General features: G+C 42.2%; 1 protein-coding gene across 1 annotated transcript; it reads left to right on the top strand.

Moving 5' to 3' along the window:
• The first annotated feature begins 49 nt into the window (after positions 1-49).
• Positions 50-11,565, top strand: UQCRC2 (ubiquinol-cytochrome c reductase core protein 2). Its single transcript, XM_084270813.1, has 14 exons — positions 50-181; positions 1,438-1,530; positions 1,644-1,793; positions 2,765-2,829; positions 3,771-3,827; positions 4,076-4,200; positions 5,591-5,688; positions 6,106-6,163; positions 6,328-6,423; positions 7,303-7,502; positions 7,774-7,854; positions 8,330-8,406; positions 10,359-10,512; positions 11,320-11,565. The coding sequence occupies exons 1-14, from the start codon at positions 146-148 to the stop codon at positions 11,401-11,403; spliced, it is 1,374 nt and encodes a 457-aa protein (XP_084126939.1). The 5' UTR covers positions 50-145; the 3' UTR covers positions 11,404-11,565.
• Positions 11,566-15,448: the final 3,883 nt, after the last annotated feature.

Here is a 15,448-nt window from a genome sequence, read left to right as displayed (position 1 = left end):
GACGCGACTCTGCCCCGGCAGCCGAGATCGTGCGTTCGTTCGCTAGAAAGTCGCTGCGGCGCGGGGCGTGCCGGGAAGGCGGAGTCCTCCTCCGGGACAGACATCTTGTTCTCTTCGCCAGGGCTGAGCTACGGGGCGCGGAAGGATGAAGGGATTCCCGGTGGTTGCGCGCTCCCTCTCAGTGAGTGGGACGTGGTGGTGTCGGGGGGAGGCGGCAGGCAGCGGCGCCGGCGGGGATAACGGTTGTCTTAGCGCCGGGCGAGGAGACCGACCAGCTGGCCGCAGCCAGCCCCGGGGCGGCGAGCCGGGCCGGCGGGCAGCGGGCGGGCGGGCAGGCAGGCGGTCGAGAGAGCTCTCGCGTTCGTGCTTGTGGGGCCGTCGGCGAGGGGCGGGAGTGGGGGCTGGAGGCCGGCCGGGCGGGTGGCAGAGCGCCGCGGCGGGGCTGAAGGTCAGATAGGCCGCGGGCTGGGCCCGGGGGGTGTCCGCAGAGCTCCGCGGCTGGGGTGAGCGGCTCCCCCCGGGGGCGGCACCCGCGGAGCTCCTGGGAGGAGGAGCGGTCGCTGAGGGGGTCCTTCCTCGCCGGGGACGCTTCAGCTGGTTGTGCCCTTGGCAAGCGGGACTCGGCTCGTCCCGGAGGGGCGGAGGATCCGGTGGAGCCGGCGGAGGGCTGAGCAAGCGCAGCCTGCGCTGGGTCCCCGCTGGCCGGGCTCGCTCGGCAAGGTGGCGTCTCTCGAAAGTCAGTTTCAGAGGAGCGGTGGCGGCTCGTCGGGATGGGGTTAGCAGCGGGCGTCCGAACGGGCTTGCGGGGGGGAAGGAAGGAGTTTTTCCTGGGCGCCTCCGGGGAACGGCCTGCGGCAGAGCCAGGGGAGGCCCGGCAGTGCTGTCCCGCAGCTGAGAGCAGCAGCGCAGCGTCACTCGGCTTTTTTGAGATGTAAGGGAGTTGAGAAGAGTAATGAGTAAAGTTATGTTACAAGAAGCTTCCCAAAAGGGTGGAAGGGAATAGCGTTTCAGATCTGAAATCCATAGTCTTGTCACTTCTGTGCTGGCTGCTGAAGGGGAGGCTCTTGCCAATAACTCTGGTTATTACCCCACAGTCTGGGGGGTGACATGTCCTCTTTGTATGCAGCAAGAACCGCTGTATGGATACGGTGGCCCTACAGACTCTGTAGTGTGAGTAGAGATTCCCCCTGTACAGCAGCAAGAGAAGGGAAATAAAAGCTTTCATACAGTGCTGTTTGTTGAGCTTCCAGAGACCTCGTGTAAATCACTGCACAGGTTCCAACAGCGATGTGAGAAAACAGTCGCTGCAATTACAAGGGGATCACTTTTTACTCTGGGGCTGGAAGTCATTCACTGTATTGCTGCTTTTTCAGTGTGTAGTGGAACATGCAGTGAACCAATTCAGGAAATCCATTCTCTTATGCTTTTTCCCTCTAGAAGAGACTTTACTCCCTTAAAGTAGCTCCTAAAGTTAAAACATCAGCAACTGCAGAACGAGTGAAATTATCCCCAGAGTCTGAGGATCTTGAGGTCAGTACAAATACCACTACTTTTTCTCTCTCCTTTTTATTGTTTTTTTTTATTTTAAACTCAGAACTGTGACAGTGAATGACAAAAGCATTTTTTTTTTCGTTTTACTGCAGATCACAAAGTTACCAAATGGGTTAGTTATTGCCTCTCTGGAAAACTTCTCACCAGCTTCAAGAATTGGTGTGTTCATTAAAGCAGGCAGCAGATATGAAACCGCTGGTAACTTGGGAACTGCTCACTTGCTTCGTCTTGCATCTACTTTGGTAGGTGTTCATGCTGTTGGTGGCTGTGTTGGCAGGAGATGAAATGATGGCAGGTTTGAGATTGTGAAAAGGAATGGTATAGTAAAATTTAATGTAAGAGATCTTATAAAGTGGAACATGATGTACATTGATTTTTGGCTACCTGGTTCAAGTGCCTGAGAAATGACATTACTTCCTGGAAGACAAAGTGATATTTATTTAGAATTACCCTCTCCTGTGGTGTCTTACACTATATACACGTATCAAGCTGTGCATGGAGCTCGTGTTGTTTAAGCTGCAGTAGAATTTAATTTGGCTGCCTGATATGAACTTGATTACGGTTGCTGAAAGGAGTAACTCCTGTAGGTGCTGCAGGAATACTGTTGTGCGATGCTGTGTTTAAACAGGTCGGGATGTGGGGCTACATGTCCGTGGGTGTGACCTATGGTGGCCATTCCACTTGTTCCCATTCATCCCACTTGCTGCCTGGCTCTGGCTGCAGATGGACACGTGGCCTCTCTCGCATGCCAGCCAGGCAGTGACCGCAGGAGCTGTGCAGCACCACTGACAGGCCTTTGGCTGCTGTTGGACAGGCTCAGTGTCAGGCAGGAAAAAAATACCCCTCCTTCATTACCTCCTCCCCAACTGCTGCCTGAAGTTCTTTTCCCCAGACTGCCATCAGTGAAATAGTTCGTGTGGGCATTCCTTGCCCTGGGTTTGTCAAGCTTACCTAATTCACAGAACCCTATTAAATGCTCAGGCAAACCTGGATCATTCTAGAATGGGGCTGGAGAGCAAATCCATGAGCAAGTGTGGTGGAAAATCAGAAGGGATGGCAGAAAGAATAGGGAGTAAGGATACATGTATCACCTGGCTCAGCTTTTCAGAGTAGCTTCGGTATAAATGAATACACAGATACTGTTTCAGCTTTGAGCAGGCCTGTTCTGAAAACAGCTAGAATTTTAAGTTGGCTTTTGTTTTGTTTTAAATAGACTACTAAAGGAGCATCTTCTTTCCGGATTACTCGTGGGATTGAGGCTGTTGGGGGTAGCCTAAGGTTTGTAACCTCATATAAAGATAATCTTGGTAAGATGCAAACCAGCTGAATGACTGAAGGAAACACAAAACACTAAATGTAACGGTATGTAGGTTGGTAAGCTCGGTGTGGTTGTGGTACTTGAATAGTGAACATTGGCAAGGAACTTCTTTTTCTGCTTCTTCTGTTAAGGTTCATGTGTGCTGCTGTAGTTTATATTTCAAAAACACCTTTCAGTTCAACTATAAATGTGTACCTGGAAGAAACAGAATATGTCCAAGAAGTTTAATGTTCTTTCTGCCTCTTCAGGGTTTAAACTTCCTGAAGTCAGGAGATGTTTTTTCCTCCATCTTTTGCGAATAGATACCACTCACCATACTGTGATTTTGGGAACAATGCAGACAGTAGTTGGCTTTCGTGATTTGAGAGTTTAAAGTCTGAGAGAAGTAGAAGAGGGAACTTGCTGTGCCTGATTTCTTGCAGTGTAACTTGAAATCACCCAGTAGGATTGGTTTGTATAGAATTTGGTTAAAAGGAGGGGTTTTTATAACTGAAGACTCTGCTGTTTTTTGTTCTGTTAATCACAAATGTGTTGAAGTGAGTGGAAAAGACTGACTATGTTTACTGCCCAAAGAGAGTAATTTCTAAATTGCCTTTGTTAATACATCTCTCTGTTTTTCATTAAGTTTTGCTATTCAGCCTTATTTGTTGTGTTACTTTGAATTATCATGGTATCTTATTCCAGTGGTCACAAGACACTTGTTCCTACTTAAGATACAAGTTTTAGTCGTAACTGTTTCTGCTGTATGTGTATTATCACTCCTGTAAAGAGTCATCTCAAGCACAGATCACCTAGATATTCCAGTCCATACCTTGCTGACAGATTCAAGCAGTGAGGAATATCTGTGCAAATCCAGTTCTGTGTTCCCTGCTGAAATGGATTCTTATTTTTTTTTATTTAGCGTCTACTCAACGAGAGAGAAAATGACTTACTCTGTTGAATGCCTGCGGGACTATGTGTAGGTATCTAGATAAGCTCTAAATTGGTCTAGTAGAGACCTGTCCTTTTACAGGCAGGAGTAATACTTACTTTTCATGTCTTTGTAATAAATGAATAAATGACTGCATAAATATTCAGCTATTAACTGCACTGGCTTGAGTGATATATTTTGTTGCTAACAGACCAGTTTGCATTGCTTCCAATTCTTCAGTTGCTTCCAATCCTAATCCTACCTGTGTTTAATGCCTTTGTAACTTCTTCATGCAGTGATACTGTAATGGAGTACCTCCTTAATGTCACCACAGCACCAGAGTTCAGACCATGGGAAGTAACTGACCTGCAGCCACAACTAAAAGTTGACAAAGCAATCGCGTTTCAGAACCCTCAAGTTGGTAAGTGTATTTTCTGATCCGCTGCGTTGGCTTCTTGGGAGTTTCTTCAGAATTAAAAGCTTTGGAAAAAGAGTTTCCCTTTTGCTTTGTCATATGGCCATTTCATTTGGCACCTTTTCCCTGTTGATTAGCTGTGGTCTGTCTGTCTGTTAGATTTATTTATTTTATAAATCCACAGTTTTTTTCCAGCCTGTGCATAACAACATTTAGCAAGTAATGTGTGAAGTAACAAGCTGAGTGCTCACACCATTCTCCTCTAGAGCTTCTGTTTTACCTTTTTTTTTAAATTTTGAAATAGAATGTGAAAGTCATGACTATTGTTGACAACATATTTGCAGCAGCTTGTGTTCTGTAAACAGTACTTAGATATCATCCATCAGTGCGGAAACAGTGTTCTACAAAAGGCTGCCTGAATTTGTAGTGTATTTTGGTATAAAAACAGTATGTGTTTTCCTTACACTGAAAATGGATTCCAGTTTTAGATTTGTGGGCTTAAAGTAAACAGGCAAACACAAAGCTGCAGCCATATCAAGTCCAATGTATCTTATGTTACTTAACTCCAGTCATCCAGGTAGTTCTGCACAATAAACATCATTTGTCCTACTCTGTGAAGTTTTACAACTCATTAAAGGTGACAACATAACGTTGGACTTTGGAATATCTTTGCCTTATATTGAAGCACAACTATTTGTTCTTGATTCTGATTAAAACATCTTTGCTGTATTTTTTTTAAGCTTGTATCAACTTACAGGCTGTTTCATAGTAGTTTAGTGTTTCCAATTAGTTCAGAATCAGAACTACAAAGAAAGGACGGTCATCTTTCTTTTAAGGATATTTGGAGAATATCCAACAGGAATGAGCAGGGTGCTGTTGGATGCAAGAAAAATCTAATGACAAGGGAATTGAGGACACTGGCATCCCGCATCTGAACAGGGGGATAGGTGAGACGTCCCACAAAGCTACAGACAGCATTGTAAACAGATGGTTCTTTCTTAAGCTCAAGAACAAGAGATGGTTGCAGTGAAAAGGATGATGATTCTGAAACTAATTAAAAAGATGTTGGGCTTTGCTGTTATTAACTGCTCCCATAAACACCACTGCATTTAGAGCTGCTTGTTGAGGCCAAAAAGTGTTGATCATGTGCAAGTTACTACTTCCTTTTTTAGTAAGTTACGAAGAGTAGAAGCCCTTAGACCAGATTCTGTTTCCAAGGATTTGGATGGAATTTCCTCAAGTATTAGATTTTTCCAGACCTGCTTTTGCAGATCTTGTGGTCCTTAAAGTGGACCACAACTCTCTGTCAACTGGGGTAACATTTAGTTTCATTCATTATTTTCATTAAAGTGGGCTCTTATATTAATCATTATCATGGATACTTTGTTGCTCTCAGGAGTGCTGGAAAACCTGCACGCTGCAGCTTATAAAAATGCTCTGGCAAACCCCCTGTACTGTCCGGACTACAGAATTGGAAAAATCACTTCTGAGCAGGTAGGATTGTTTGTGGTGTGTTCTGAGCCTATTTCAGTTTCTCTGTCAAGAATTAAGGACAGAGAAAATTAATTTAGTAAATATACAGTCAGTATACATTATTATATGGTGTTAAAATAGTTTATTTCTGTGCAGCTGTTACTATTGGCTACAGAGCTTGCATTCATGTTTAAAGAGGTGGTTAATGTTGGTGGCTTTCTGCTGATAGGAAGGTGGTCAGTGAAATACAACTGTTCTTGTATAAAAGGGATTTGTAGCTGTCATGGGAAAATGCCTAATATGTTACTCTGTAGTACTTGGGAAGTACTGGGGCTTGCTGCATGAAGAAGTGCAAGGCTGAATGGGGGATGTCAGAAGCACAGCTGCCATTTATGTTCTTGATACCAAACACCCTAAAATGTGAATTTCCTGTTGCAGCTTCACCATTTTGTACAGAACAATTTCACAAGTGCAAGAATGGCCCTTGTAGGAATAGGTATGTATGCTCTTCAACAGACACTGCAAGTACTAAGGGGAAACCACTGTAGGAATGGGAGTTCTCTAGAAGTAAAATGTTGGGGTACCCTTAGAGCACTTGGATGTAACTGGTGTAGCTTTTCAGTGCCATTACATTATTTGGAATGAGCTGTTGTATTGCAGGGGTGAAGCACGCTGACTTAAAGCAAGTCGCAGAGCACTTCCTGAACATCCGAAGCGGGGCTGGCATTTCTAGTGCCAAGGCTGTCTATCGAGGGGGTAAGTGTGCGTCTCCTGTCTGCTCCGACTGACTGACACTCTTTGTTGTAAGTGTTCTCAGACACATCTGAAAACTCTGTGGTTGTACTAAACGCTGCTGTACATGGAAAGTGACAATTCAGAGGCATCTCCCATCTAAATAAGCAGAGCCTGTTCCCCACCGTGGGAAGTTCTGGGATAAAACTGAGCCCGTGCCACCAGCAAAGCTTCACCTGCAAGATCATTTCAAGTGAAAAACAAGCTGGCATATGGTTTCTCTTTAAGAGTTTTGGGAAAATTCCTGTAAGAATAGATTGAAAACTGTTGAGAAGTGGCAGTAAGCTTTCTAACAGATCTTCCCTAAAAAGAAGGTTGTCATAAAAAGCAAGAGCACGATCTTGTATAAATGTCAATAGCTGTTCTTTAGTTGGTGTATCAGATCAGATGGCTGTAAACAGGTGGGGGGAATAGTTTCTAGCATTTAATATTTGAGTGGAATAACTTCAGTTTCTATAAACCAGGATAAATATTACTGTTAGCAGATCATAGAATCATAGACGTGATGATGAGATACTTTTCTGGATGTTTGTTATCTGGAGACTTCCTGAGTTTTATCATCTCATATTATGTATGGTTTAGGCTCAGGATCAGTAAGGCTAAGTGAGGTGCTTGGTTTTGTGCTTGTGAGAGAATTTTTGAATGTAAAGGACTTTTTAAAATGCCGTGCAGGCTACTAACAGCTGCTTGCTTTCTTTGTGACCTGACATGGAATAACTTCATGCCCTGGCTTCTCTCCCCTGAAACTAGCTCCTGACGAGAAGTATTTCCTTTCCACACCTCCAAACGTACTGTAGTTTCTAACTGAATGCTGCATTACTTTTTATTCTGTTGTATTTTTAGGAGAAATCAGAGAACAGAATGGTGATAGCCTTGTCCACGCTGCTGTTGTAACAGAAGGAGCTGCTGTTGGAAGCGCAGAAGCCAATGCGTTCAGTATTCTTCAGCATGTTTTGGGTGCTGGACCCCTTATCAAGAGGGGAAGCAATGTAACCAGCAAATTGTGCCAGGGTATTGCTAAAGTATCTACCCAGCCATTTGATGTAAGTGCAAAGGGTTACAGTACTCTAATGTTTGAAGTAAAATACAATAACCTTTGAGAGGTTACTACCTCCAGCTCGGATCATGATTAGTTCCTTCTTGTGCAAGTGGCAGTATTTGCAAGCAGCGTTCCAATCTGATCTTCCCTCTGCACAGATGGAGTTTAGCTTCCCAAATTACAATATTTTAGATCCAAATAGTGATTATTTTCCAATGCTCGATGCTGTCTTGTTTGGATACTTGTAACAGCTGATGATCATGTTTGTTTTACAGGCTTCTGCATTTAATGTTAATTACTCTGATTCTGGGCTCTTTGGGATTTATACCATATCCCAGGCTTCAAACGCTGGGGAGGTGAGTTGCTGATCAGAATTTAAGTATTAATAATATAACCCTCAAACCAGTGTTCTGATTTGAAATAGTGACTGATTGATGTAAACAAAGTCAGTTCACCTGGTTTCTAGTATAAGAATGCCACGTGTTCAGCTATGCCTTAGCTCTCTGGAGGGAGACTTGTGGTTGGTTCCTGGAAGTATAAATTCCTGATACAAACTGGAGCTAGTAAAATACCTTGAGTTGCTGATTTACACCTGTAAGCCTAAGCGTATGGTGAGGAAAGTGCTGGCTCTCAGAGCTGCCAGAACCAAACACACTCACAAAAATGGTGTTGCAATTTAAGTGCACACTGTGGATGACTGTTTTTAGCTGTGTTATAAAGCTGTCCAGAATTGAGTTCAGGCAGACTGAAGTTTATAAGATGTCAGATAATGGAAATAACATGTTGAAAATCAATGTAGGAAGAAGTCTTAAAAGATTTAATTTTCTTCAGGTAATTAAAGCTGCTTTGAACCAGATAAAGGCAATTGCTCAGGGCAGTGTCACCGATGAGGATGTCACAAGGGCAAAGTAAGTGCATAAAGAACTGTCTTGTGTGTTGTGAAGAGAAGTTTCTTAACATGTAGCTACTTGTCAAACAAACTGTTCTGTGCAGCAAAGCTTATTGCTGTTCTTGTAATTATTTCCATGGGGAGCTGCTCACTTTCCTAAGTTAAAATGGAAGTGCTGTTAATAGTTTTGTTGGGGTTTTTTTTCCAAAGCTATACTGATTCTCTGCTAGGGATAATTTCCTAATGAAAACTTGCTAAACAAATGTTCATGCTTTCTGAAAACACTTTCAATGAAAAAAATGAGCCACTATCAGCAGATGTTCCTGTTTTAATCATGCTCTGTAGTATTAAAATGTATTAAAATTAGAATCCTAAGTTGCATTATTTGGGTAATTCCCTTTACAGTTGCACTGCAGCAATTCCCCAAACAATTCTATTAAGCCATCTTCTGCATTTTCAAAGAAGAGTGGTAATGAGGGTCTGGGAGTGTAATGACTTGAATTAGTGAAGTTGCATCCAAGCATTCAAAATACATGCCCCAGGAATATTTGTGATGGGGGGAAATTATGATCAGAGATGCTGTTAATACCAACAAAGTTTGAGTTCCTGACTTATAGAGGGTTGTACATGTTAGTTGGTGCTTGACCTACACCAAACCCCTAAGACTGTAGTCCTGCAGTACAGTGGCATATAGATTTGCTCAAGCAGCTACAATAAAATATACCGCCTGTTGCATATATGGAATACAAGACTCCACATACAGCTTGACTATGCAGGACACAACAACCCAGATTGGTTGTGCCTTAGTCACTAGTAACTAAGTGGGGAATTCTGGACCTTTATATTTGGCTTATTAGTGTTGTGGGGTGGGTTTTTCTGTGGTGGTTTTGGGGGCTTTTTGTTTTGTTTTTTAACAAAGCTGCCTGGTATTAGGGAGTTATACACAGTGCTGTGGCTTTTTATTTTTTCCTTGAAGTTTCCTTTCTGGAAGAGCTTCACATGTTTTCTATACTGAGTTTTTTCCTTTAGTGACCAAAAAATCCCCAAACACTGCCACAAAATCCAAATTCAAGGTCAGTGACATCTGTAGCATCTTGAAGTTGAAAATACCAAACAACTTAATTATATTTGATTGGAATAAACCATTTTCTGACTTTGACTTTTAAAAAGAAGGCCTATCTTATAAAAATAAGATTTACATATGTAGCTGTGTGACTGCATGAAAGGGAAGAACTTGCTATCTTGTAAGAGAAACAGAACTGTTGCACGTGGAGCCTAACCATTTATATTTGTTGCTGCTCTGTCACTTAGAACAAAATTGCTCTGTGTAAATCTTGTTCTTGATGGGAAACTAGAATAAATTTTAAACCTATTTTTTAAACTTGATAGATTAGTTTGTCTAATGTCTGGGGTACCTGCCTTAGTTATTTCAAACAAAGACACATTCTGAGTGGGGACAGGACTAGGGGCAATGGCTGTAAACTGGAGCATAGGAAATTCCGCACTGACATGCGGAAGAACTTTTTCACAGTGAGGGTGACAGAGCCCTGGGACAGGCTGCCCAGGGAGGTGGTGGAGTCTCCTTCACTGGAGATATTCAAGTCTCGTCCGGACGCCTATCTGAGTGACATGTCCTAGGGAGCTGCTTTGGCAGGGGGGTTGGACCCAATGATCTCTTGAGGTCCCTTTCAACCCCTGCAATTCTGTGATTCTGTGATCTGAGCGGGGTGGCTGATCACTCCAGGGCAGCAGGTGTTTTAAGTACCCTGTCATTTTCATGCTTGAACTGTTTGTGATGCCTCTTTCCTAACAAAGAACCGTTCCATACTTGAAAAGGAAAATGGTTCCTAATAGAGAGGAATCTTGAAAACATAGAAAGCACCAAGACCTTCTTGTGCTTATGGGGGCGGTGGGGAATGTAATCACAGGGCTTGCACACTCAGTCATCTGTGATGCTCTGTTTGATGGCAGAAATCAGCTGAAAGCCACCTATTTGATGTCAGTGGAGACTGCAGAAGGGTTACTGAATGAAATTGGCTCCGAGTCGTTGGTTTCTGGCACACACACATCACCATCTGTTGTTGCTCAAAAAATCGACTCTGTAACCACTGCTGATGTGGTGAATGTAAGTATGTGTTGGCATCTCCAGGTGTTCCTCAATTGCTGTGTAAGATGGTTTATACAAAACCTGTGCTCACTTGTGCCTGTGTTTATAAACACACATACACTGGCTTTTAAAAAAACAAATCATTTACGAATCCCAGCTGGCTATCTTTTTATGTCTTTGCTTACTTGATGAACAGAAGACCCTTTAATCCAGTACACTGTAAGGCTAGTGGAATTGGAAGTATGTGCTATTCTTGTCTACTTCCGTTTACCAAAACTGCCCACCAGTATTCATGGAAAACTTGGTGGTAGTTCCAGTGTGGGAACTTCTGTGTTAAGGCTTCTAGGATTCCCAAGTCAGGAATATTTGGTGTGCTTAATAAAAGAGTTAGGCTTTCAGTGATAAATTGACATAACTGCATGGCTACTCTAAATTACCTTGTTGCTTATACTTGAAGCAGACTTCATACAGAAATCCATCAGAAATCCGAAGGTAGAAGTCTTGGTTTTCCCCAGTCACCACTAATTTGTGTTGCAGTAGCAGCTAGCAATAGCTTTAGTAATAAGAAAAGGTCCAGTGTATCTTGTGGCATAGTAATTATTCTAGTAATAACTTTTTTCAAAGAGTTTATGCCTTTTATATCCAACTGTCACACTGCCATTCCTGTTTAGACAATAAAGTAATGAAGAGCTGGATTAGAACCAAGTGAGTTTAGACAGTGAAAGGAAAATTGGTAGTGTTGGGATTTGCTTGTTTTAATAACAGCAATGTAAACTCAGGTGTAGCAATTATTTCCTTATATCCATCTTTCTGATTTATTTTCAGGCTGCAAAGAAGTTTGTCAGTGGGAAGAAATCAATGGCAGCTAGTGGGGATCTGGGAAATACTCCTTTTCTTGATGAGTTGTAAAAACAGAACTGAGATGTGGATTCAAGATGGACCTGAACTCTTAAGTCGTCTGTGTTCTGTATAAGTTGCTACTAACTTGTTATTTATCAGTTAAATTCTTTCAGAAATTTAATCTGGAGTAATTGTGGGCTTGTGGTCATCAAATAAAGAGTTCATATCTTTTGTGTCGTGTTTTTTTCCCACTGAAAATATTACCTAAACTGCTGAGAAGTCGGGCTCTGGACACTGAAGGTAAAACCTTCTCACTGTAGTAAGGTGCATTTGAGACTCTATAAAAGGTAGATGTATGGAAAGGGATGAGACTGTAATTGCCAGTAGTGGTCCATGTATTCCCATAGGCACAGGAAAAACTTGATAATCTCTCTGGAGCATCCTTATCTCAAGTAACTGAAGAAACTTACCTTCAAGTGAAGGTGAATATATTAGACCTGCTGCTTGTCTGGGCCGAGCAGAGGTAGTGTTTCTGTCTGTCTCCACAAGTAGCACTGACGGACAGCTTTAAGGGGAGGGAGGGCACTGCTAAAACTCTATTTGGCTAATAAGTAATTTAAAATATCTTGAGACATTGAGATTTTTTTGGAAGTCTGGGCTTGTATTAAGAAAACATGTAACTTCAGAAATGGAGGTTTTGAAGAAGTCACATTTTGAGCTACTCTGAAACAAAGGTAAAATCTTCCAGATAAGATGTATGGGATATAGAAGGGCAGGAGGATGAGAAGCTGGTCTTGTTTTCCAGAGCCCAGGGTGAAGGAGGTCTAACAGCACTATCATCAGATTTAGGATTGTGCAGTGCATTTTCATGATGAAGTTCAGCATCACAGCCAGTGCCTGTGCTTAGTGCCTGGCCTGTATCAGATACCTGCCCAATTCAATGGTAACTCACAATATGATGGGACGGAGTTACACCAAAAAGTTTCCATGTCTCCATCGTTGCTACTGGACTCAGTGTTGTCGTCATCATCATCCTCCTCACCATCTTCACTTGTGCTGAAAATACAGAGCATGGTATTACCTTAACATGATGTTTCCCATAGCTGTTTAATTAGCTCACCACAGAATCTTAAGTTTTTGCAACAAGTATTTGCAAAAGACAAGTTCACTAGTCCTGAAGCTCCTCTAATACCAAACAAATACTGCTGTCCATCATCCTTCCCACTCTGATTCCTTTGGACTCTAACAGCTAAGTTGTAATTCGATCAACAGAAAAGCAAGTGATCCTTTTTCTCCTCCAGAATAGCAAATAACTTGATTTATTTAAACATAATCTTGAAAGGTTTAATCTCTTGGAAAGCTATTACACTATTTCTTGCAAGACTAGTGTGAAATTCTAGTTAGGAGCAATACTTATTTCTTACTCTGCTGTCACCACAGGAAGCTTTACTTCAGGAATTAACTCAGCTGCTCTTTGCCAGTGTTGAGGTACTTCAACACAATGTCTGTAAACTCTGATTTGCAGAGTAGTTCCTATGGGAATATTGTGCAGGAGTTGCCCAAGCTCTCTCAGAGTCCATCCAAAAATGTTAGCATGTCCAATTTTTACTAGAACATCACCTGCCCAGAAGGAAAGTTGACAGCAATCAGTTTAACAGACCTTTTCAATTTTTAAAGTAAAATGCCTGCCCGTAGCCACTTCCTAGTTTCGTGTAAAAGCACGTGTTAGCAGCTCTGCAGCTAGATTAATTTTTTCTTTCTTTTTTAATGGAAGGTTTCTTTAGCTCTGTTAAGCAGGAACCTTTGCACAACACTAAGGAAAACTGCAGTTCACTTACTTTGGGATTTTTCTGAGCAAACATGCTGAACTTTGGCTGTTTCTGTGGGTGTTTAAGGTGAGATGAAGGTACAATGGTGTATGCTCTGATCAGGATCACTACTTGGGACTAGACAGACTCCAGGAAGGTTGAGCTGGGGTTACATAGCTGCACTCCTACAGCTCTGCTGGCACCTTGCCACTGCTTCCTGTGCCTTTTCACAGCTGGAATACTCCATTTGTGAGTTTCTGCTTCCCACAGCAGGTGTCACCTTGCTGTTCATGTGTCAGTATGGAGCCAAGCATACATCCTCCACAGTGGTTAAGTTTACCTCTGTGGATGCCAGAGATTCTGTGTAACAGCCATGTCACCTTGTATTTTCCTGGGTCCCTGAAGGATCTCAGGGCAGCTGGTGCCTGTCCCTCTGCTCTGAGAACAGCTATGGGGTGGGCACAGTGCAAAGCACATCAAACCAGGCTGGGGGAAAAGCAGGAGACACCTACAAGGGCTGGTACAGAATCTACCTGGAGAATTCCACCAGAGACTGGTAGTGATCTTTTGTTTGTTATAAGGGGTAAGGCTGCAAGTAACGTTTTTGCTGCCTGCTGCCAGTGGAAAGCAGTGAGCTACAGTTCTGCAAAAAGCAGTGCTGCATCCAAGAACGAGAGCACAGAGGGCCCAGCACCTGGATATACCTTGGGGTATAACAAGATGGGCTTCCAGGGGTTGGGGGGAGTTGCAGTTCCTGGGTAAGCCTGTAATTTTGGAGACTGCAAGAGGCAAACAATCCATCTGCAGCAGACTACAGCTCTATCAGTAGCCTGGCAGAAACAGTTGCAGAGGAGCAGTATCAGTAAACATTATATACTGAACTGCAACAGAACAGCACAGGGGATTTAAACAAGCAGTACAGTTGTCTGTTGCCATATTAGGCAGAGCAAGGAGCATCTCTCCATCTGCTCTATTTTCTTCTTAACCCTTTTGGGTTAAAGATGCCTATAGCAAAAAAATTTACATGTTTTTACCTCGACTACTGACTACCATTTTTTCATTTTCCCACTAAGTACTCCTCCTTCTCCATCACACCCTCTCTCCACTCCAGTTTATGACAAGATACTTGTTTTACTGGGGCGCAAACAAGAAGTTCTGGAACAAGTGTCAGGATAGCAGATGATGATGATGATTATTATTAAATAATAATAAATAATAAAAAGAATAATAATGTGCCAACAGTTTTATGTAAGTTCTCAGCCTCAAATGGAAAGGTAAATTGCCCAAACTGCATGTTTCAAAATGCATAGACATACATGTACCTATGCTTTAAAATATCTGCAAGACACTCTGGGCTTTTAATAGATTATTTTAGAATTCTGTCTTTTCTGCCCACACTGTGCTCTTAACAGTGTTGTGACCTTTACTGAAAATGATTTGGAGCTTGCAAACAGAACCACATAGCTTCAGGGATTAATATTCTGCACTTATTTTACATTATAAACGTAAAAGAAAACCCTAAAACATAAACCAACAACCAAATCAGTATCATAAACATGCTCTGGTAGACCAGAGTGGGGTTTTTTTAGGGAATAGTTGAATGCTATCAGCTCCTAAGATAATAATTATAGCAATAATAACAGTAGTAGTAGTGATAATAACAATAACACCACCCATGTACTTAGTTCAAATCCATTTCCATATTATGCTCAGGATTTTCCCCCCAATTTTTATATTTGAATCAACAGTGTAAAGCCTTATCTAAAAGGAGGTTAAGAACTCCAGTCAATTGTTTTTACTTCTTTAAACAAGTAGATCTTTCTTCCTAGTCCTTGGAATTCTAATTCTCTCTGAAAGGTGTGAAAAGAAAGGTACCAAAACTATAAAAGCAATGCTAGGAAAATTGTTCTACTTTAAAGATATCCATTCTCACTACACAGCCAGTAAATTTCTCAATTACTTCATTACACTCAAGCCTTAGCTTCACAGATTTCTACGTTAGAGACAATTTTATATTTGGTGATAACACAGCACACTATCATCTCCAAACCACAGCTCATGAGTCTACTGTAATTGGATGGGGTACCCATGTGAAGCAGCCAAATTTAAAGAGCTTTCAATTACAAGCTTAATACAGGTGTCTGATGTTCCACAAGAAACCTAAGTAACTACTAATAGTCTGTTAGTACTGATAGGGCACTTTCCAGGTTTAAAGCTTTTAGTGAAGGAACACCTGTGTGAATTGTTAGAACAGAGATTAGTCCATTGGCACTTTGTAACTATGCTGTATAATAAAGAGAAATTAA

This window comes from Gallinula chloropus, assembly GCF_964237585.1.
Source record: "Gallinula chloropus genome assembly, chromosome: 15".
In the NCBI taxonomy this organism is placed as follows: domain Eukaryota; kingdom Metazoa; phylum Chordata; class Aves; order Gruiformes; family Rallidae; genus Gallinula; species Gallinula chloropus.
The sequence above is the reverse complement of the archived record's forward strand: the minus strand, read 5'-3'. Positions and strand labels throughout refer to the sequence as shown.

Excerpts from the sequence above, each read along its gene's own strand:
- UQCRC2 (XM_084270813.1), top strand. The coding sequence starts at position 146 with ATGAAGGGATTCCCGGTGGTTGCGCGCTCCCTCTCA. Across the intron at positions 3,828-4,075 it reads GAATGCCTGCGGGACTATGT|TGATACTGTAATGGAGTACC; the intron begins GTAGGTATCTAG and ends TTCTTCATGCAG. Across the intron at positions 6,424-7,302 it reads CAAGGCTGTCTATCGAGGGG|GAGAAATCAGAGAACAGAAT; the intron begins GTAAGTGTGCGT and ends TTGTATTTTTAG.